The sequence below is a fragment of the Manis javanica genome, chromosome 8, assembly GCF_040802235.1.
Source record: "Manis javanica isolate MJ-LG chromosome 8, MJ_LKY, whole genome shotgun sequence".
In the NCBI taxonomy this organism is placed as follows: Eukaryota; Metazoa; Chordata; class Mammalia; order Pholidota; family Manidae; genus Manis; species Manis javanica.
This window is the reverse complement of record NC_133163.1, coordinates 81,865,608-81,885,188: the sequence shown is the minus strand read 5'-3', so window position 1 is coordinate 81,885,188 and position 19,581 is coordinate 81,865,608. Positions and strand designations below refer to the sequence as shown.

At 48.3% G+C, this 19,581-nt stretch overlaps 2 protein-coding genes across 5 annotated transcripts; both read right to left on the bottom strand.

Moving 5' to 3' along the window:
• Window positions 1–8,832: 8,832 nt before the first annotated feature.
• Window positions 8,833–11,145, bottom strand: SLC39A2 (solute carrier family 39 member 2). Of its 3 annotated transcripts, none has more exons than XM_017649017.3 (5): window positions 11,034–11,145; window positions 10,809–10,933; window positions 10,490–10,620; window positions 10,217–10,267; window positions 8,833–9,769 (listed from the first exon to the last, which is right to left on the bottom strand). In XM_017649017.3, exons 2-5 carry the CDS (start codon window positions 10,924–10,926, stop codon window positions 9,137–9,139), a joined length of 933 nt encoding a protein of 310 aa, XP_017504506.1. In that variant the 5' UTR covers window positions 10,927–10,933; window positions 11,034–11,145; the 3' UTR covers window positions 8,833–9,136. The 3 variants fall into 3 exon arrangements, with proteins under 3 accessions (XP_017504506.1, XP_073067663.1, XP_073067664.1); XM_073211563.1 differs by having other exon boundaries at window positions 9,669–9,769; window positions 10,217–10,262; XM_073211562.1 differs by lacking the exon at window positions 11,034–11,145 and having other exon boundaries at window positions 10,809–11,023.
• Window positions 11,146–13,305: 2,160 nt separating this feature from the next.
• METTL17 (methyltransferase like 17) lies at window positions 13,306–19,068 on the bottom strand. 2 transcript variants are annotated; one of them, XM_017649022.3, is made up of 14 exons: window positions 18,913–19,068; window positions 18,635–18,788; window positions 18,412–18,546; window positions 17,456–17,537; window positions 17,133–17,214; window positions 16,748–16,821; window positions 16,187–16,281; window positions 15,763–15,833; window positions 15,465–15,572; window positions 15,132–15,200; window positions 14,371–14,421; window positions 14,042–14,134; window positions 13,632–13,816; window positions 13,306–13,557 (listed from the first exon to the last, which is right to left on the bottom strand). In XM_017649022.3, the coding sequence occupies exons 1-14, from the start codon at window positions 18,991–18,993 to the stop codon at window positions 13,452–13,454; spliced, it is 1,386 nt and encodes a 461-aa protein (XP_017504511.3). In that variant the 5' UTR covers window positions 18,994–19,068; the 3' UTR covers window positions 13,306–13,451. The 2 variants fall into 2 exon arrangements, with proteins under 2 accessions (XP_017504511.3, XP_073067662.1); XM_073211561.1 differs by lacking the exon at window positions 14,042–14,134 and having other exon boundaries at window positions 13,306–13,816.
• Between the last annotated feature and the right edge of the window lie 513 nt (window positions 19,069–19,581).

The window sequence follows — 19,581 nt, the reverse complement described above, 5'->3', positions numbered from 1 at the left end:
TCAATGGGAAGGAGAATAAAACTAGAAGAATAGAGCGCTAGGAGCCTTGTGGTGTCAGCTTGAAAGTTCTGGAAATCACGAAGAGCTTTGAAAAGGTGATTCTCTGAAGGTACACACAAAACAGTGAAACTGCAGCAGGAGGGAGAGAGGCTAAGCTTTAGAGAGCACTCCTCTAATAGCTGAGGAAAATGGCAGAAAGGGAGATGCCTTCTTTCTAGAGAGATTTTAGGACGAACTGGAAAGTGAAAGTCAGTTCTGACTAGAGGCCAGGGGTGTGGTCAGGGTAAATAGTGCCCAGAGCACTGTAGGTCGTTTGCACTTCTCTCTTTAACCACATTGGAATTTTCCCCAAGTTGGACAAGTTTTTATAGAATGTATTCAGATATTGACATTCAAATAATTAAATTCAGAACAAAATTGAAATAGAAAGGAAATAATTAACAATAGGTGTCTTTAAGCATCCCTACAGCCCAGGGCCTGGCTGGGGCTATGCTCCTGTCAGCACCACTTTTGCTTCACCTTTGCTAGTGGCCACAGGTTCCTCCCAGGTCAGTGGGGGGAATGTGAGAGCGTCAGCTGGTTGGCACAATCTGAAGGATCCCCACCAGTAAGATGGCAAACTTCCAGCTTCTCTTCGGGGGTCCTCAGTTCCCGCCGGCGCCACCTGAAGCCCAATCACCTCTCGCCCCCCTCCCAATCCCAGCACCTAGCCAACAGCCACCAGCCCCGTAGAAGTGACACCTCAATCAATTCATGCCCCTTCCTATATAACCCAGCACCTTTCCCTAATAAAGCAGAACTCTCCGGTGAATTGCTGCTATGTGTCGCTCCTTTCCTTTCATTGGTGCCGAAACCCGGGAGACGGGACACCCCAACTGGGCCCCGTCTTCCCCCCGACACCAGCAGCAGCTTGCCCTCATCCTCTTTTTCCGGCGCTGGCTCATCACACTCACCACTCCTCTCTGGCCTTTAGGTAAGTTTTCCCCCCGGAGTGGGCCACTCTTCTCCGAGCTATCTCAGTGCCATTGACCGTGATCGTCTGGCAAGGCCCTGATGCTCGGGGATGAGGAGGGAACGCTCCCCGCCTCAGGCCTTCACGGCTGCGGCCGACTCTCAGGCACCCCCCTCCAACAGCCATAAACGAGGTGACTCCTTTGTGGATGAGAATGCTCCCTTTCCCCCCCTTCTCCTTCTGCTCTGTCCGTCGAAAACGCCTAGCGCTAGGTACCTCGCGACTCCGGCACTCTGCCTTCTTAGGGAAGTCTGGGTGACGACCCACACTTCCTAAGAAATTCCGACTTGTATACGAGTTTCCGCAGACCACCAAGGATCATCGGGGACGCCCTTTGTCTCCTTGTGGTCTGCTTCCAGTCCGAGGATCTCCGTTTGTCTTCCCCTGTTTGTCTCCTTCTCTGTCCTTTAGCCATGGGAGCCTCCTCATCCCTCCCTGAAAGTTCACCTCTTGAATGCCTGCTTAAGCATCTGGCTACCCTCTCCCTGATGCCTGATATAAAACCAAAACTTCTCCGTAAATATTGCTCCCAAGATTGGCCGACATGTCCCCTAGACAATAACAACCAATGGCCGGCAGGGGGAACTCTTAATCCTAACATCACTCGCGATCTTTTTAACTACTGCCAGCGCCTGAAAAAATGGAAGGAGATTCCCTATATGGAAGCTTTCCGCCTCCTCCCCCCCCCCCCCCCCGCCCCCTCCCAAGTTCTCCTAGCCTGGAAGCCGCCGCCCCCGCAGAAGCCTCCCATTCACTCCCTTCCCCTTCTTCTCCTACAACAGCCCTCCTCCCTTCCTCCCCAACCATCTCCTCCCCCATCTCACCTCCTCCACCTTCATTCCCTGCAGATTAAGCCTGAGCCTTTCAGCCCCCCTTTAACTAAGTCCCAGGGGCCTCCTCCGTCTTTGCCCTCATCACCTGTTTCTCCCCTGTTAGGGACTGCCTTTGTCTTCTCACATGTTTGTAGAGAGAATAGGAAAGCACCTCCCCCCATGTCTGAACGCAGCATGGGAAAGCACAAGCTAGAGAACAACCAGTGCAGTCCTTAGAAGTTATCTGTCCACAAAAACATATCTTGCCAAGACTCCTCACTCTGAAAATAGGGAGACCTTAAGATGTGTAGAAACACCGCCCCTGCTTCTAGCTATGCCCTTCCTCCACTTGCCGATGTGGCAAGAATAGAAAACAACGCATTCCATAAGCAATTAACCGGAGCCCTACTGTAGCTCAATTAGTAGAGCATGAGACTCTTAACCTCAGAGTCATGAATTCAAGCCCAACTAGAGCAGCAGAGGCAAGCAGCTGGGCTGCAGGCTGGCAACACGTGAGCCTGATTTTATCTTTCTTTATTTTCTTTGCCCCCCTTCCGCACTTCAGGACCTGCTTGAATAGGCACAGCTAGACCACGTCACTCCCCCACAGACTGAGCCAGAACCCTTCAGTCCCCCTCAGACTCAGTCCCAAGAGCCTCCCAAAATTATCGCCCCCCTCCAGGAAGTAGCAAGATCCGAAGGCATTGTGCGCGTTCACATCCCTTTCTCCTTAGGAGATTTAGCCCAACTAGAGAAACGCCTAAGTTCCTTTTCCACTGATCCCACGACATACATCAGGGAGTTTCAATGGACCCTCCAGTCTTACAGCCTCACACATCATGACATTTTCATGCTCCTGGCCAATACTCTCCTCCCTGAAGAGCGTAGACGAGTTTGAGACTTCGCCCAAACGCACACTACCGAAACCCACAAGACTGACCCCACCTATCCCCCTGGCCCCACTGCTGTCCCTGAACAAGACCCACACTGAGATTATAACACCGCCATGAGTCTCTGCTCTCGAAATATTTTTGCCTCCTGCTTAATAGCAAGTCTGAAAAAGGCAGTTCGTAAAGTAGTCAATTTTCAAAAGCTCCAAGACATAATTCAAAAGAGAGACGAAACCCCCTCCGAGTTCTTAGACTCACTCAAGCCCTATTACAGCATACCAGCCTGGACCCAGAAACACCTGAAAGAAGACATGTCCTTATGACATACTTCCTAGCTCAAAGCTACCCTGACATTAAAGCTAAACTCAAAAAGTTAGAACAGGGCCCCGCTATCCCACAGACTGAGATCCTAACAGTGGCCTTTAAAGTCTTCCATAAGCGGGAGGAGGAGAAAGAACACCGTAAACAAAAGGCTCAGGCCAATTTCCAGATGTTGGCACAGCTGATAAAACCACAACCTGGGTGCCCCTCTACAAACAAGCCCCCACCAAGAGCTTGTTTCAAGTGTAGAAAAGAGGGACATTGGTCAAGGGCGTGCCCCTCCCCCAGATCTCCTACCATCTCATGCCCCAGATGCCACAAAAAGGGCCACTGGGGGTCTGATTGCCCAACCACCCAAAGGGGAGGCTGGACGAACAACCCCCATCCTAAGCCCGCCGTAGTGGGGCTGGCAGAAGAAGATTGACGGGGCCTGGGGGCTTCTCGCCCGACCATTTCCATCACCAAACAGGAGCCCAGGGTTACTTTAACAGTAGACAGTCGCCCCATCTCCTTCCTCCTAGATACAAGAGCCACCTTCTCAGTCTTGCGAGAATACCGGGGCCCTACCATGCCAGCCATTACTCCTATAGTCGGGGTAGGAGGTAAACAGATTTTCCCATTAAACCCCCCCCCCTTTTATGCACAATCCTAGACAGTCCCATACCTTTCTCCCACTCCTTCCTAGTTATGCCCCAGTGTCCCTTCACTAAGACGAGACAACCTTTCCCTCCTCCACGTTTCCATAACTATATCCACTCCCACAGCCCCCAGTACTCCCTTTCTGATGGCCCTCATAGCCGACAACCCCCCTCTACCCAATGAAAGCTCCAGTTCCGCCCTCATACACCCTGTAAATCCCAAAGTTTGGGACATTACAAGCCCCTCCGTGGCCCTATGTCCCCCTGCCTCTATCAAATTATGTGACCCCTCTCAGTATATCTGTCAGGCCCAATACCCCCTAACCACTTCAGCCCTCATAGGCCTCCAACCCATCATTCAAGCAGACCCACTCACTCCCCATTTAATACCCCCATATTAGCTGTTAAAAAAACCAACGGATCTTTCCGCCTTGTCCAAACCTTCACCTCATCAACATAGCCATTGTCCCTATCCATCCCTTAGTTCCAAATCTATACAGCCTCAGCATCCCACTTCTCAGTCCTAGATCTCAAGGACCCATTTTTCTATCCCTCTAGACCCCTGCTCCCAAGATTTTTTCATCTTCACCTGGACGGACCCATACACAAGACATTCTGAACAACTCACTTAGACAGTTTTGCCACAAAGCTTCCGAGATAGACCCATATTTTTAGACAGGTCCTAGCTCAGGACCTCAAACAGTTTCATCATGATCACTCCAAGTCCACCTTATTATAATACATAGACAATCTTCTACTCTGCAGTCTCTCGTGAGAACAGTCTCAACTTGACACTGCCTCCCTACTTAACCTTCTAGCTTCCAGAAGTTACCGAGTATCCCCCGTCAAAGCTCAAATCTCTTCCCCTCCTGTCACTTACCTCAGATTCCTTCTATCTCAACAAAGAAAGTCCATTACCTTAGAAAGAAAATGGCTCCTCTCTGACCTGCCCATTCCCAAAACCAAGACAGAAATCCTTTCCTTTCTAGGCCCTTTCTAAGCCTGGCTAAATATTTTAGAACGTAGATCCCTAACTTCTCCCTGCTCCCTGTTGGCAAGACCCCTATACGACCTCAGCAAGAGCCCCTCCCAAAAAAAACCATTATCCTCCTCACCCCGACACTCCTTCATTAAGCTCCGTCGAGCCCTTGTGGAAGCCCCAGCTCTCCATCTTTCTGATTTGTCGAAGCCCTTCTCATTATACATTCATGAGACGTCCAGTCAAGCTCTAAGAGTCCTAGGCCAATGTTATGGCCCATCCTTTGCTCCAGTAGCTTATCTCTCCAAGCAATTAGACCCCACAGTTCGGAGATGGGCCCCCTGCCTATGAGCATTAGCCGCTAGACAGCTCTTGCAGAAGGCAGCTCATAAACTGACATTCAGGGCGCCCCTTACCATTCTGTCCCCACATCACCTAAAAGATCTCTTAACCTACAAAAGTTTACAGACTCTCCCTCCCTCCAGACTCCTGACCTTATTGTCCTCTTTCCTCCAAAATCCCGTTCACCCCCTTTGCCATCCATACCCGAATCATAACTTTTTCCTCCTTTACTGCTCTCTTGCTTTTTTCCTCATTCTTATTGTCTTCCCCGCCACCCCAGCCTCCTTTGTATGGCGATTCAAAGTCAGACAGACTTACACACAGCATCAAACAAAAGTTACTGCCCTCATTGCCACACCAGACTGCCCTCTGAAAAGCTGCTCTGAGCCTTTATACCTCTACTTTCCTCCCTCCACCGAAGTGTTCACTAGCAGCTACCCTTATTCTCCCTACCTCTGCTTCCTCTATGACCAAAAACAAGCCTATTGCAGGCGATAGCCAGACACCTACAAGAGATGTCCCTACTGGTCTAGTGCAATTCACTACATGAGTAACTTCCAGTACCCACAGTATTGCTCCTCCAACCGTTTCATGAAATATCCCAACGGCTCATTCTCCTTATCAATCCCAGATCCCTGGGACTCTTGATGAGCTGCCAGAGTCACAGCCTCAGTTTACTATGGGGGAGGGTCCTCGACCCCCCACGGTACCCTTCATATCTCTCAAAAGTATGTTCCCTCTCATTCCCAGATCTCTCAAGTTGCATCAGATAGCAGACATTCCGAAAAAGTCATTATCCAAACTCTTGACGGCGCCTCTTCATCTTCTTATCCCCGCCCCTCTTCCCATTTCTCCTACTCTTCATTACAGCTCATTCAAGACACCACCATCTTTCTCAACCACACCCTTAACACAGCCAATTGTTTCTTGTGTGCATCACTACAGCGCCCACTGCTGGCCGCCATGCCCCTTAATATTTCCAACTACTCCTTCCATGCAGAAAGACAACCCCTCTGCCCCCTGGCAGACATACCCCTATGGGAACCAGAATACTCAGATAATCTCACCATCCACCACTGTGTAGGCCCAACTCCACCCCCCTCCAGCGCACTTCACTGCCTCTCTATCTACACCCCTACCTCTGGCTCTGAGTTTTACGCAACCGGGACACTTCTTTTAGTGTAATGGCAGTCTTTTCAACTCAGCGCCTCTCAACTGCGATACACCCTGCATTCTCGTCACCCTAATCCCACGGTTAACACTTTACAGCATGGCAGAATTCCTTGAGCTCCAACCTCCCTTGCCCTCACGCACAAAAAGAGCTGCTTTCCTTCCCATCATGGTCAGTAGCTCTTTGATCACCTCAGCCATTGGGGCAGGGTTTTCGGGAGAAGCCTTAGGTCACTCTCTATAGGCAGTTAGAGATCTCAACACCAAACTTGAGAGAGCCCTGACATCCACTGCCGATTCCCTAGCCTCTCTCCAAAGACAGGTCACTTCGCTAGCTGAAGTCACCCTTCAAAACCGGCGGGCCCTAGATCTGCTTACAGCCAAGAAGGGTGGCACCTGCGTCTTCCTCTGGGAAGAGTGCTGCTATTACATCAACGAATCCAGCATTGTAGAAACTGACATTACCAAACTCACCGACCTTTCCTCCAGTCTCCACTCTGCTTCCAATTCCAACCCATTCTCTTCCATACTAACAAACCCCTCCTCACCTAGCTCTGGCCCATTGCAGGCCCCATAATAATCATTCTTCTTGCCTGTCTCTTCTTACCCTGTATAATAAAGTTCATCAAATCCCAAGTCGGAAAAATCTCTAATCAAGCTTTCAACCAGCTTTTACTCAGGAACTACCAGCTTCTGGCCACAGAAGATCCCTCACCCTCATGTGACCTCCTCACCACACGCTGAGATGGACCCCTCTCTCCGCTGGAAACTGTTCCTGGAAACAATGGCCGCAGATGCCTGGCTCCTGACACCCATATCCTCTTGGCACCATTGGAATCAACAAGTCCTCAACCTATAGTTACAGGGAACCTTCATTAATTTCCAAATGTGAAGAAGTCCACATCTACTCGTCCTTACTGCGGGGAGTCCTATCAACCCTTTCCTCCCAATCCTCAAGCCCTCACTCCCTTCTCCGCCCCTGTTCAGCAGGAAGCAGCCAGAGAGAAAGCAACGTCCACAAACCCATATAGGAGAAAGGGGGGAATGAAGGGTCCCCACCAGTAAGATGGCAAACTTCCGGCTTCTCTTCGGGGTCCTCGGTTCCCGCCGGCGCCACCTGAAGCCCAATCACCTCTCACCCCCCTCCCAATCCCAGCACCTAGCCAACAGCCACCAGCCCCGTAGAAGTGACACCTCAATCAATTCATGCCCCTTCCTATATAACCCAGCACCTTTCCCTAATAAAGCAGAACTCTCCGGTGAATTGCTGCTATGTGTCGCTCCTTTCCTTTCACAATCAAACGTACCAATCCACTCCAATTGTGACAGCCCTTCCTTGTACTCTATCCCCCAGAGCCAGGAGCAAGGGACTGTTTCCTATAGCGAGAGGGGCAAGACACAGGAAACTGTCCTTCAGGCAGGGAAGGCATAAAGTGACAGGAAGCACAGTAAGACAAGAATGACACGTGCCCCTGTGAGGCCACTCAGGCCTCCACACTGAAAGTATTAGGAAGGGCAGACTGGTGAAGGTAATTGAGCTCCCAGTGCACAGCTTCTCGTTCCCCATTTCTCCACTGATTCTGAGCTATTCCTGTATCTCATGGGTCAAGGTTTGGGCACCAGCCCTACTGCTTCTCCTCAGTTCCAGATAATCAGTTTTTATATTTGTCCTGAGCAGGGACAATGTTTTAGCTTTTTTAAAGAAAAGCCACATACCGTACAGACTGCCTGAACTGAAAAACAAATGGTCTAGTGGGAGGGGCCAGAGGCACAGTGGCAGGTAAAGCAGGCAGAAGGAAAGCTACTAAAGGGGTAAATCTGAGCAGTCATCCCAGGCTCTCACCCTGGCACTTTTATTCCTCTCCAAAGACCCTGCTGCTGCTGGCTTAACTCAGCGATTCATGAATCGTGCAGCTTCCCATCTGGCAAGCAGAAAGGAGCTCTGAGGAGTTGTACAAAATGGAAGGTTTTAGAGGCAGAAGCAAGTAGGAGAAGGAGGCTAAAACAGTGGATTCTTTCTAGCAAGGTTACCTTCCCTTAGGGGAAGGTAGGAGGCTCTTATCAGGCAGATTACCTCTAGCCCTGACTAGGAAATTCCAGATTGATTGGTTTAAAATTCCATTCCTTGGGAGAGACTGAAACTGCAATTAATCTAGGCAAACACCACTTCTTAATCTGTCAGCACAAGGCAGCTGGCAAGGGATAGAGGCTCAAAGAAGAGCAATAGTGTCCAGAGGCCCACAGGGCTCAGCATGAAAATTTGGATCCAGATTGAACTAGGCTCCAGTTAGCCTGACTGTAAGTATCTGCTAGAAGAGTGTGGGTGGGTGGCTTATAATAAGTACTGGTGGTGGGATGGATGTGATTAGTGTAGGAAAAATCCTAGGTCCCCATGGTGAATGTTACTTAACTTCTCCTCTCTAATTGCTGGAAACACTGGCTCAGTTTTATGACACTTGTGGGTAAGGAGGTGTAAGGTTGTTGGGATTTCAGAAATGTTCCCTTGTCTGGAGGCCATTGTTGCCTGCAATGACAAAATGACTAGAGGCCCTGATTCCAGAAGAAAATACTGTACCAACACTCACCCTTCCCACTCCCCACTCCACCACTTTCTGTACCAGGCAGCATGAAGTACCTGGAGAAATGAAGTGTAGCATGGCTGGTGGGCAAGGGCAAAATGGCTATTTTATTATCCACAGTAGCATAAACAGTAATAGAGTAAAATCTGGAATGACAGTCTTTATATCAATTATTAGTTTCTAAGCGCTCAACCTAAACATTCTTTCCACTGCCCCAGATGGAAATGGGATCTCAGGGTGGGAAGAGCTGGAGTCCAGTTCATAGGGATAATGCCTAGGGTCTGTCCCTTAGTCTCAGTGAAGAAAGGCCTGAGGGCCAAAGGCATTTGGGAGGTATCTCCTGAGGGGAGGGAAGTCCTCTTAGATAGATCTATCAGAAAAGTCAGGAATCTGTCAGGCCCACAAGGCAATGAAGGCCATGAAGGCAAAACCACTGGCTACACAGCCCCACTTGGCCAGAGGGGCCTCAGGAGCAGCTAGTTCTCGGGGCAAAATTTCTAGGAAGGTGACGTACAGGAAGGTGCCAGCTGCTGCACCTTCTAGTACAGCCTGGGTTAAACCTTGTCCCCCTTCTGAGCTTCCTCCAGCTACCGCCAGCCCTAGGGCTAGGCCCACAGGGGACATAAGAGCTAATAACAGTATGGAGAACATGGCCCATTGTGATCTAGTGCCTACCTGCATCAGCCTTAGTCCTACACTGAACACAACAACGCCCTTGTGAGCCAGGACAGCAAGACAGAGCTGCACGGTAGCTGTCACTGTTGTTTGCAGCCCCACAGCTAGACCTTCAAACACTGAGTGAAAGGAGAGTGAAAGCAAGAGGATGAGAGCACGAAGGGGACCCCGTGACGGTGAGGGTAGAGGTCCATGGCTGTGGAGTCCCAAGCCTTGAGACCCACCCAGTTCTTCCTGCGTTGCTGTGAATGCTCCAGCAGCCCCAGGCCAGCACTGCAGGGCCAATGACTCCAAAAGGAAGACGAAAAAGAAGCCCAGGGAGATGATGAGCTCTCCATAGGGATATTCCACCTAGGGACAGAAAGAGGGGCTATGAGATGGGAAAGCGGGGGAGGAAGGTACACTGTACACATGTGAGATTGGGAGACTGTAGAGAATGTTAGCTGTGCTACTAGAATATAGAAAATGGTCACGGAACGGAGTCAAGAGTACGTAAGGACATGCAACAATAAGAATCCCAGAGGGATTAAGGGACACAGTAGCAGTAAGGTTAGAAATATGGGAAAATGATGTAAGCAAATGGTCGGGAGAAAGAATGAAAGAGAAAAGCAACAGCTTTTTCTGGGGTCCATAAACCCAGAAGGTGTGGTTGACTCCCTCCTTCCCTCTACAGTGTCTGAGCTGGGGAGCAGAAGGATTTCTGTTATTCCTCACACACTCCCCTCCAAATGGTCTGGGTGTGAAAGGGGTCTCTGGTTCTCCTCACCCTCCAGGTGGGGGCTGGTGGGACATACTTACACGAGCTGAGTCAGTACTATCAGAAGCTTTTCCCTCACTTTCTGTCCTGTTCTAGGAAGAAAAAAGCAGAAGTTAGATGGGATGGAGCAGCTGAGCTTCCCGTCCTGCCCCTCAGCTCCACTCTTTCCTAAGAGCCCAGCCTGAGCTGCTGTCATCGTTCTACACAGGAGCTGTCATTTTCCCAGGGTTCTACCGTGTCCTTGGCCCCATCACTTTCCCTCCTTTCTTTTCTTAGTTCTATTCATCCTCTGGCCTCACATCTCTGCTGCTCACCTGAATCATGAACTTCTGAATCTTGTTTTCAATGCTCTCCAGGGCTTCAGCGGTCATATGCATGAACCCTGCCCCCAGGAAAACCCCGGCAGAAATGCAGCCTAGGAGGCTGAGGACCAAGCGATGACGACCTAGTCAAACACACAAGTTACACTCCGGTTGCCAATGAGGAGGCAAAGGTGACTAGAGAGCAACAGGCAGCACCCAACCAACATCCCATGCTTGGGGACGGTGTGACAATCAGAGCAAGGTATCAGGACAGGGTGCTGCGCTGAAGTCAGAATTTGTTTAGGGGGACAAAGATGCAAAAGGGCTGTACCTGATGTGGCTGCATTAATCTGGAACCATCTGAAGCGGATGGGAATAAGGCCACAGACCAGAGTAAGAGCGAGCAGGGCAAACAGGCAGCCAATTTTTACTCCTAGTAGTGGCTCCATCCTTGGGCTACAGGAAAAGCAGAGGCCTCAGAACGACAAATGGGAATTACAATCTTTGGAGCAGAATGGTGTCTTCTTAGGTGGTGAAAGCTGATGTGTCCACCTACCTGTTTTAGGAGGCTGTTGGGATCCTCCTGTTCTGTGTGGCCTCTGCCTGCGTTGCCTTGCATAGCTGACTGCAGCCCTGCCCCAGTTTCCCACCTTCCCCCTCCACGGAGGCCCCTCCCCTCGCTCACGCCTTTCTGAATTTAGAAACCGGAAACTCCAGACTCCCTGCCAGGTCCAGTCCCGTGTTCTATGTCTTCTTCTCTTCATTGCCATGACTAATCCAATAATCCAAAGGCCGGGGACAGTCTGAGTTCCTGCAAATGGCTGGTCCAATCCCAAATGGGTCTATGGTAGCCACTAGCTAGCTGCTTTGTGTGGGGGACAATCTGGTCCTGTTTCATTCGGGACACTTGATCTAAGCCTTCCATACCCTCTCCACCTCACCCTGTCTTATATGTTGCCATCATGATACCTGAACCTGCACCTTTTCAGAGGGGATTTGGGGCCACCTGGGGGTAAGGACAAGGCGGGGCTGGGAAGTGGTGCTGCCTCCACTTTGTGGTAACTAGTAGATGAGGGGACTCTTCTTTCCTGTTACTCCAGAAAAATAGCCCCAGGTATGGAAGTGTCTAGTGGAGAGTTGAGATTTTGAGATAGGTAGAGAAAAAATGGAGACCAGTCCCACCCCACAGACCTAAGTCCTGACAAAGTGCCTTGTGACTCAGACCACTGGCTCCATAAGGCTCCCAATACGTCCTTTTTCATGTCAACCTATTGTTTCAACAGGTTTTATAGCCACCACATAGTCAGCGTAGAGATCCCTTGCAGAGGCAATCACTGGACCAGGACACAACTTGTGACACATGCGATTAAGGAAAATTTGGTGTCCAATAGTTGCTTTTCCCTCATTGTAATAGATTTCCCTCTGTGGGTTATTTATATGCTAATGATACATAAGATGACATTGCAACATACATATATTCATGTAATCCAATTGCAATGTGCTAATTGAAACCCTCTTATTTATGCTAGATGACCTTGAAACATATGAATAAACATTTTTGCTCTTCCTATAGGAGCCACCCTCATCTTCTCAGTGGTCTCTCCTGAGCAGCCCACCTTGTTCTATCAAGGTGTCTGTGTCCACACTTCTCTAATAAACTGCACTGCTTCCTTGCACTCCTGTCTCAGTGTTAAATTTTTTTAATACTCCAAGGCAAGGAAGGTCTGAGGATGCTGTTCTACTGTCTGCCAAAAGCAATTTCTAGTATTACAACACTGATACAGTTACAACTTTTGACTGTGATTGTTTCCTAATAATGTATACAGATCTCCCTCAATTTACAATAGAGGCACCCTGATAATCCCATTGTTATGTTGAAAGGAGTAAAAAATGCATTCAATACACCTAACCTATGCAACATCATAGCTTAGCCTGGCATACATTAAAAGTGCACAGAACATTACTTCAGCCTATGGGGAAAAAATCATCTAACACAAAGCCTATTTTAATGAAGTATTGGATATCTCATGTAATTTATTGAATACAGTACTGAAAGTGAAAAATCCGACGGTTTTACGGGTGCAGAGTGGTTTAAGTGTATCAGTAGTTTACACTGGGTATGGCATGGCTGCCTGTGAGCTGCAGCTTGCTGTTGCTGCCCAACACCAGTGACAGCATATGGTACAGTATGTCACTAGCCTGCGTAAAGAAAAAATTCAAAATTTGAAGGACATTAGCATACTGAACACATATTACTTTCATACCACCGTAAGTCAAAAAATCCTAAGCAAACCATTTTAAGTTAGGGCATGTCTGTATTGTGGGAGAGGGCTGAGTTTTAAAACAAGGAAAGCTGCTCTAGCTGTGAAACAGCAAGGCTCAGGGGAAAGCTGAGAACTGACCCAGGAAAACTGAAGGATCCTGCCTGCATATACGGGGCTGGAGATGGGAGATTCAGTCCTGATGGGGATCAGCTCTCATGGGAAATGTATGAAACTTTGGGAGGCCTGATGAACCCTGAGAAAGACGGAAAGGAGAGAGAAAAAATAGAGGCTAGGCAGCTGCTGTTTCCCCTATGCAGGTGGCCCGCCCAACAACCCTGAGACCTGCTAAGCCAGTTCTCAGAGAGCTGGGGGTGGCTTTCCCCACCATTCCAAATTACTTCCCTGGGAAGCCCTGGTCTCTGGTAGAAGCAGCAGTATTCTTACAGGAGAGGGTGAGCTGGAGGTTTGTGGGGGAAGACAGGCACTGAAAATCTGAGAATTCTCTTTGTTACAGGCTAAGCCATGACAACTGACCTCCACACCTTTTAAGAATCACAAGATCCATTTCTATTCTTTGAAAACGCTTTATTATTATTAAAACCTCAAACAAATATATATAGGGACATGAGCACTCCCATCCTGGATACCAGGTAGCTTCAGCCTTGGTAGGCTAGAAAATACTCAAAGAAAATACTTGTCACACACCCTTGTCAGCTCTCAGGGGGATCTCTAGTGGGGGACGGAGGAAGCTCAGATGGTGTGACCACAGGTAAGATATCTCCCCAGGAGCTGACACGGGCACAGCGATACAAGTCCCTGTGGAACAGAGAGGTCCATGTGGGCTGCAGGTTCCTGCCGTCTCCCACTGATTTTGGTCACACCCTCCGTACCTGCCGTGCTGGTGGGCTGTGATCACAGCATGCTGCCTATGCCCATCTGGACAACACAGGTGACAGTGCACATGGCGTGGTCTCTTAAGGACAGGCTGAGTGATTCGGGGCCAGCGATTAGCCTCAGCTGGAAACCCCCGGGCAAGGATCACCATCGAGAACTTTTCCTTCTTTGGCTTCTTGTTCTGAGATAGAAATATAAAGACTGTTTGGAGGAAAAAAGAGATGGGAAAAGACTTTTTGACCCCCATTTCTACAGCCCTTTTCATCTTCTGTAAATGAGGCACATTTGGACCCTAAAATCTCCAGGTTACTCTCTGAATTTTTCTAGCTCCTCCCGTCTCTGATTCTTTTTCATCTTGCTTTCCTAGGCTATTTTTGCCCTGCTGCAATATTCCCAGGGTACATACCCAGTTGAAGGGGATGGGATGGTAAGCCTGGGAAAAGCTGCAGGCCAGGGGCTTAGAGGCTGTCAACTGGGGACAGGGAAGCTCATGGGGACACTGTGAACACACATCAAAGACATGATGTAAGACAAAAGAACCACAGATCAAAACTGAAAAACTCAAAGTGATATGGGCTGGGGGTAAGGAAGCCTGGGAGCAGAAGGTAGGGAGAGCCAGGGGACCACAAAGAAAGAAACTGGAGGGGAACACAAAGTAGTGGCGGATGGGTTAGTTTTACCCTCTCACTTTTGCTGGCCACAGCTGAGTTCGGATCTTTGCATGATAATACTCACTGGGGCAAAGACAAAACCAGGTCGAGGGTCCAAAGGTGACTTCTCTTTTCCCTGAAATCACAAAAATTAAACTGGGCTTAAGGGGCCTATTTTTATAACCCAATCTCTGCACTCAGTAAATTGAGGACCAATTTTACATTCAGTTCTGGTAATTATTAACTATGTTCTTTGAGGTAAGCTGGCTGTTTCTCTAATACTCCAAACAAAGAGCTTTCCCTTTGTGGCAGGAGAAAGGCAGGAACTTGGCACATAGTATAGTGTGCTCCCTTGTCTGAAACCTCTACTCTCAAAAATATTCCACTCGAAGACAATTAAAGTTATGATTATACACTTGCTGATACTGCCCCAATGAGGGAATATGGTTTGTGGTCAGCAGTGCCGCAGATCAGGAGTCAGCAAACTTATTTTTCAGGAAGAGTCATGAGGTCCATATCATTTAAATCAGCAAACTTATTTTTTTAAAGGCCCAGAGAGTAGACAAAATCTCCTTTTTATCCCAACTATGGAACTCTGCAGTTTATAGTGGGACAGCAGCCACAGACGACAGACAAATAACCGTGGCTCATACAAACACAGGTGACAGGCCAGATTTCATTCACAGGCACGAGTCTGCCAACTACTACTATGTGTATCGGAACAACTTTATATGCCTAATATCCAGAGGATCACCCTTACCATTGTATGACAGAGTCTTTTCAGTTCTTGGGAGTACCAGTTACTTGGTGACAGGTAGGGTGGGGTGAAAGGGGAAAGAACCTTACCTTAAGGACCAGGTCCCTGGCATCCATGAGAAGGCAGTGCCCTGCTTTTGTTCCATTCTCTACCAATATCTGTTCATAAAAATGGAAAATAAGCAGAAGCCCTGAGTTACATGAAAATATAAATGTCAGAACAAGCATTCACAGGTGGATTGGGGGTCCTAAAGGAAATGGGAACTATACATAAGAAGGATGGAGAGCCTAAGAGAGGGACAAAGGGAAGCAGGTGAGAGAAAAATGGTCAAGAGTAAAGACAACTCCAATGGAAAGAAGGAAAGGCATGAAAACCAAGGCAGCTGCTTTAAAACCAGGAGGGAAAAAGGGATTTCAACTCACCAGAAAATGACTTGTCTTGCGCCACAAGGTTTGGACCACCTCAGTGCGCTCAGCCTTGCCGGGCAGTTCACTTAGGGAAAAGGCTGACACCACCATATCAAACTGTACCTGAAGAATCAAAACAGAATCATGACAGACCTGACAGCTCCCCCTTCCAAGTGTACAACAAAGTTCCACCCCTCTTAATTTCTTTTGCTTTCTTTTATCTTCTAACACAATGCTGGGTTACAAAAGCTGAGGCCACAGTTTTCCATCTGCCAAATTCCACACTTAGCATACTCTAAACATTGCCACTTGCCTTGGGTGATACAGGTAGAAACTGTCTGAAAAAGACACCTGGAACGTAAGGCTTGCCAGAGTCTGAACCACCTGTGGAGGAAAGTAGACATGTGGCAAATATGAGTATATAGGTATAAACAGAGGTGATAACCTGACAAAAACTTTGCCCCAAGAATAAAGAAAAATTCCAGGGGAGTGTGGGATACACTACAGATAAGTGAATATTTAAAAAGGCAGGTAGAATACTGGCTGATCTGTAGCAGTAACCAATCCAGCAAAGGTCTCTACCACCCTCCACTTGACCACAACATTGGAAGGAGAGCAGACTTATCTTTAACTTTTTGTCCCCTTTTTTCTTCCCCAATTAATCACCCTTTTGAGTACTTCTTTGCCTTTTCACTCCTTCAACTTTGGAAAAGCCCTCCCTTATGTCTCATTCTCACCTTTCAGTAGCCTTTCTGCCAAATCCAACATGGCAGCTGAGCTGTCCACACACACATATTCACGGAGGCTCTGGCCCCAAGTACTGTGAGCAGCCCTAAGATGGCAAAATATAAATTGCCAGTTCTCATGACAAAGGCTCACCCTATAAGAGACCCCTCTTTCCCCAGACTCCATCCCTGGGGAAACAGAGTGTTAGGTTAAAATAACATAATATAGTTGGAAAAACTAATAATGCTGTTTTCTTACTTCATCTGCAACTCTTAAAAAAAAACAGACTCAAAACTTATCTGTAGGCAAAAAAATTTTGACATATAAAACTTATGTCCCAAACTAATCCTTTCCTTTTTTTGTTTTTCTAAACATGAGTCCATTTTCACTTGACATTCTTTAAGTTCTGACCCTAAGCCATCTACCTTCTTATGCCTTGCCTAATCTGATGGAAGACACATTCTAGTTCCCAATCTTCCGACTCTCTCTCGTTTTCCAGTCTCTTGATATTGGGATGGTGTAAGTATGACTCTCTAGAAATAGAACTGACAGAGACAAAGAAAGACACTCACCAGGTAACAGAACCAGTACCCGAGCCAAAGTCCATTAAGGTTTGTGGCTGGAACTCTGGAATTCGAGCCTGGATCTGAAGAAATATACAACACCTCACAGTGGTCACTTATTTAAGACCTTGATATATATGAATAGCAGACCATGACAGAGGAGATGATATGATAATGACTTTCAAGATTTAATGTACATACCTTACAGAATACGATGCTCTTAAACAAGTGACTACAAACCTTTCTTGGGTAAGAAAGTGCTTTCACAGGATAAAAAGAGCCTTTTAAAAAAAATGGACATGCAATATCCCAAGAATCCTACTCCAGAATCCTACTTTATTAACAAGGGAACTGATGGTAACAGAGTTCAGGTTGGAAGCTAAGGGATTTTTACCTCGTGGAATGCCCTGGAGACTGCTGCAAAGCCACCATCCAGTCTTGCTGCCATATACACCAGGCTCAGTCCCTCACTGTAGCTGCAGAAAAATCAGAGAGTCACCCCCACTGGGAAATAACCTCTACCCCATAATGACCTTTAGAGATTTTTGGGAAATCAACTCTTGGCCCAAGGGCTCTTCCAGCTCAGTGCTTTCACTCCTCAACAGAGAAGAGTCCCGGGGAACCTTACAAACCAGGCAGCTTTGGTTATCGTACTTCCCCAACTCTCCTTCTAAGACAAACTTTTCTTTCTTGGGCAGCCCTTCCAGTCCCCATCACCTCAGTTCCTGCCAATGGTAGGTAGTTCTGCGCAGGGCACGCAGCACTGCTTCACAGAGTTTCTCCTCTGTCTGAGATGTGTCTGTGGTGAAAACATGAACGTAAGTGAGGACCTAGGAAGACCAGGGCACACAGTCAATATCTGGATGTACTGCCCTCACCCCCTAATCCCCTTTTCTGGAAAAGCCTCAAAGCTTAAGAGAAGCCAAACCTACAGGCAAATTTCAGGCAAGAAACACAACCACCACCACCACAATGTCTCAGATAGTATTTTGCCTCTAACAAGAGTTTATTCAACTATCCCACAAGTCTCGTTCTATATTAAAGGGAAGCATGGTAAAGATTTAAAGGCTAGGATTAGGACAGTATTTTGGGGATTTCTTTGCCTAAACTTAAGACTGGCATCTCCAAGGCTCCTTAGGGGAGGAAAGGGCTTGACAATCCTAAGTCTCATGACTGCGTTCAGTTCGGTACTACTTTATCCACTGAGCACCTACTGTGAACCCAGCACTGTGGGAAGGAAGTTCAAGGGAATACAAGACAGATAAAAGACAGGTCTGTAATAGGAAGGAACTCACAGTGAGAAAAATAACTCGACGAATTACATTTACTCTTCCATCTCTGAAGAGGATTTCAGGACAGGACAGGGCGCCATACAGGGACTTTATTTCACTTGAATAAAAACTTAAGTTAGTCCTCATCCAGTGGACTTGGAGGAAAAACCGAAGAGCTAGATCTTGACAGGGTATTGACGCACTCGCTGACCTTTACCAAAGCCCTAAGGGCATCTCGTTAATAGCTACCTTCCCTTGGTGAGGCATCATTGTTAGTAACTGGCCTGCCTAGAAATTCAAATTAAAAAGCCGCAGTATCTATTTCAGAGACTGAAATTATTTCCTGCTCTTCATATCCCACCGATATATCAATTTGGCCTGCTCTCTATTCTTTAGCCTTACTTGGGTTTTCCAGGAACTTTTTCTCAAGATGTCCAGCGCGTCTTTGTAACTCCTCTGGCTCTACAGGTAAATGCCGGCTCCAGAGATAGTTGGTCAGCGCCTGCACCTGCTTCTCCACATCGGGCATCGAATTCTCTACGGGCCAAAGACGAAAGGCGGCATAGCTGGCACGCAGGCCCAGCGCCCGCCTCCTCTCGGCCCCCGCTGCACGGCCGTTACTCACCCAGCAGCCGCAACTGCGCGGCGTCGGCCAACGCTGGCGGCAGCCGCACGCACGGGAGCTGCAGGATGCCAGGATGCCGGCGATGGGACCTCTTCCCCAGAAAATCAGACTTGTTATCCACCTGGGATACACCAGGGACGAGGGCGGCGAGCGCCTAGAGGCCGGGGAGAAGAAAAGGCAAATCGCGGGGCAAAAGGGCCTTCGCTAAGGGAGGGGCTGCCGAGAGCGCTGTTCCCGAGATCCAAGCCTCTCCGGGAGCAGGGGAAGGAGACACTCACTCGGGACTGGGGAGCCACTCCAAGGCCCCGGCGCCATCTGCCTAATGTCAGCAGATGGTTTAGGTCCCTGGCGGTCGCCATGGCACCGGAGGTTAAGCGGAAACGGAAACGTAGGTGCCTGTGACCCTCAGTCTCACGCGCAGCGGCGAAAAGGGCCTTGTCGAATGTCAGTATCAGCCAATGAGGAGAGCGAGTGCTTGCTAGTAGCCAATGAACAATGGAACGTCCCTCACCTTGGGGCAAACGTAGGTGCGTGGGACTTGGACCGAGGTTGGGTCGTAACCTGCGAGCACCGAGGTGGCCTCGAGGTGGCGTTGGCAGTAGGCTTAGCGCGCGGAAGGGGAGGGAGACCTCCCTTTCCTGGGTGTCTAGAAAAATTCGAAAGATAGGCGGAGACTTTGTCTCTCGTTGTATCTACAGTTTGTGGTCCTTGCTTTTCTCTCTGGAAAACTATGAGGTCTTTTTTTTTTTTAAATTCCCCCTCCTCCGTTGTTTCTTGTATATGCCTAACAATTTTTTTTTGAGAGGGCATCTCTCATATTTATTGATCAAATGGTTGTTAACAACAATAAAATTCTGTATAGGGGGGTCAATGCTCAATGCACAGTCATTAATCCATCTCAAGCCTAGTTCTCTTCAGTCTCCAAGCTTCTGAAGCATAACGAACAA

What these genes read in the sequence shown, in the direction of transcription:
- SLC39A2 (XM_017649017.3), bottom strand. Translation starts at nt 10,926, where the DNA reads ATGGAGCCACTACTAGGAGTAAAAATTGGCTGCCTGTTTGCCCTGCTC. An exon ending in GATTAATGCAGCCACATCAG is followed by an intron (nt 10,621 to 10,808) that starts GTACAGCCCTTT and finishes GTGTTTGACTAG; the next exon opens with GTCGTCATCGCTTGGTCCTC. An exon ending in ATAGTACTGACTCAGCTCGT is followed by an intron (nt 9,770 to 10,216) that starts GTAAGTATGTCC and finishes TTCTGTCCCTAG; the next exon opens with GTGGAATATCCCTATGGAGA.
- METTL17 (XM_017649022.3), bottom strand. Translation starts at nt 18,993, where the DNA reads ATGGCGACCGCCAGGGACCTAAACCATCTGCTGACATTAGGCAGATGG. An exon ending in TACCATTGGCAGGAACTGAG is followed by an intron (nt 17,215 to 17,455) that starts GTGATGGGGACT and finishes ATTTTTCTGCAG; the next exon opens with CTACAGTGAGGGACTGAGCC. An exon ending in ACAGCCCACCAGCACGGCAG is followed by an intron (nt 13,558 to 13,631) that starts GTACGGAGGGTG and finishes TCTGTTCCACAG; the next exon opens with GGACTTGTATCGCTGTGCCC.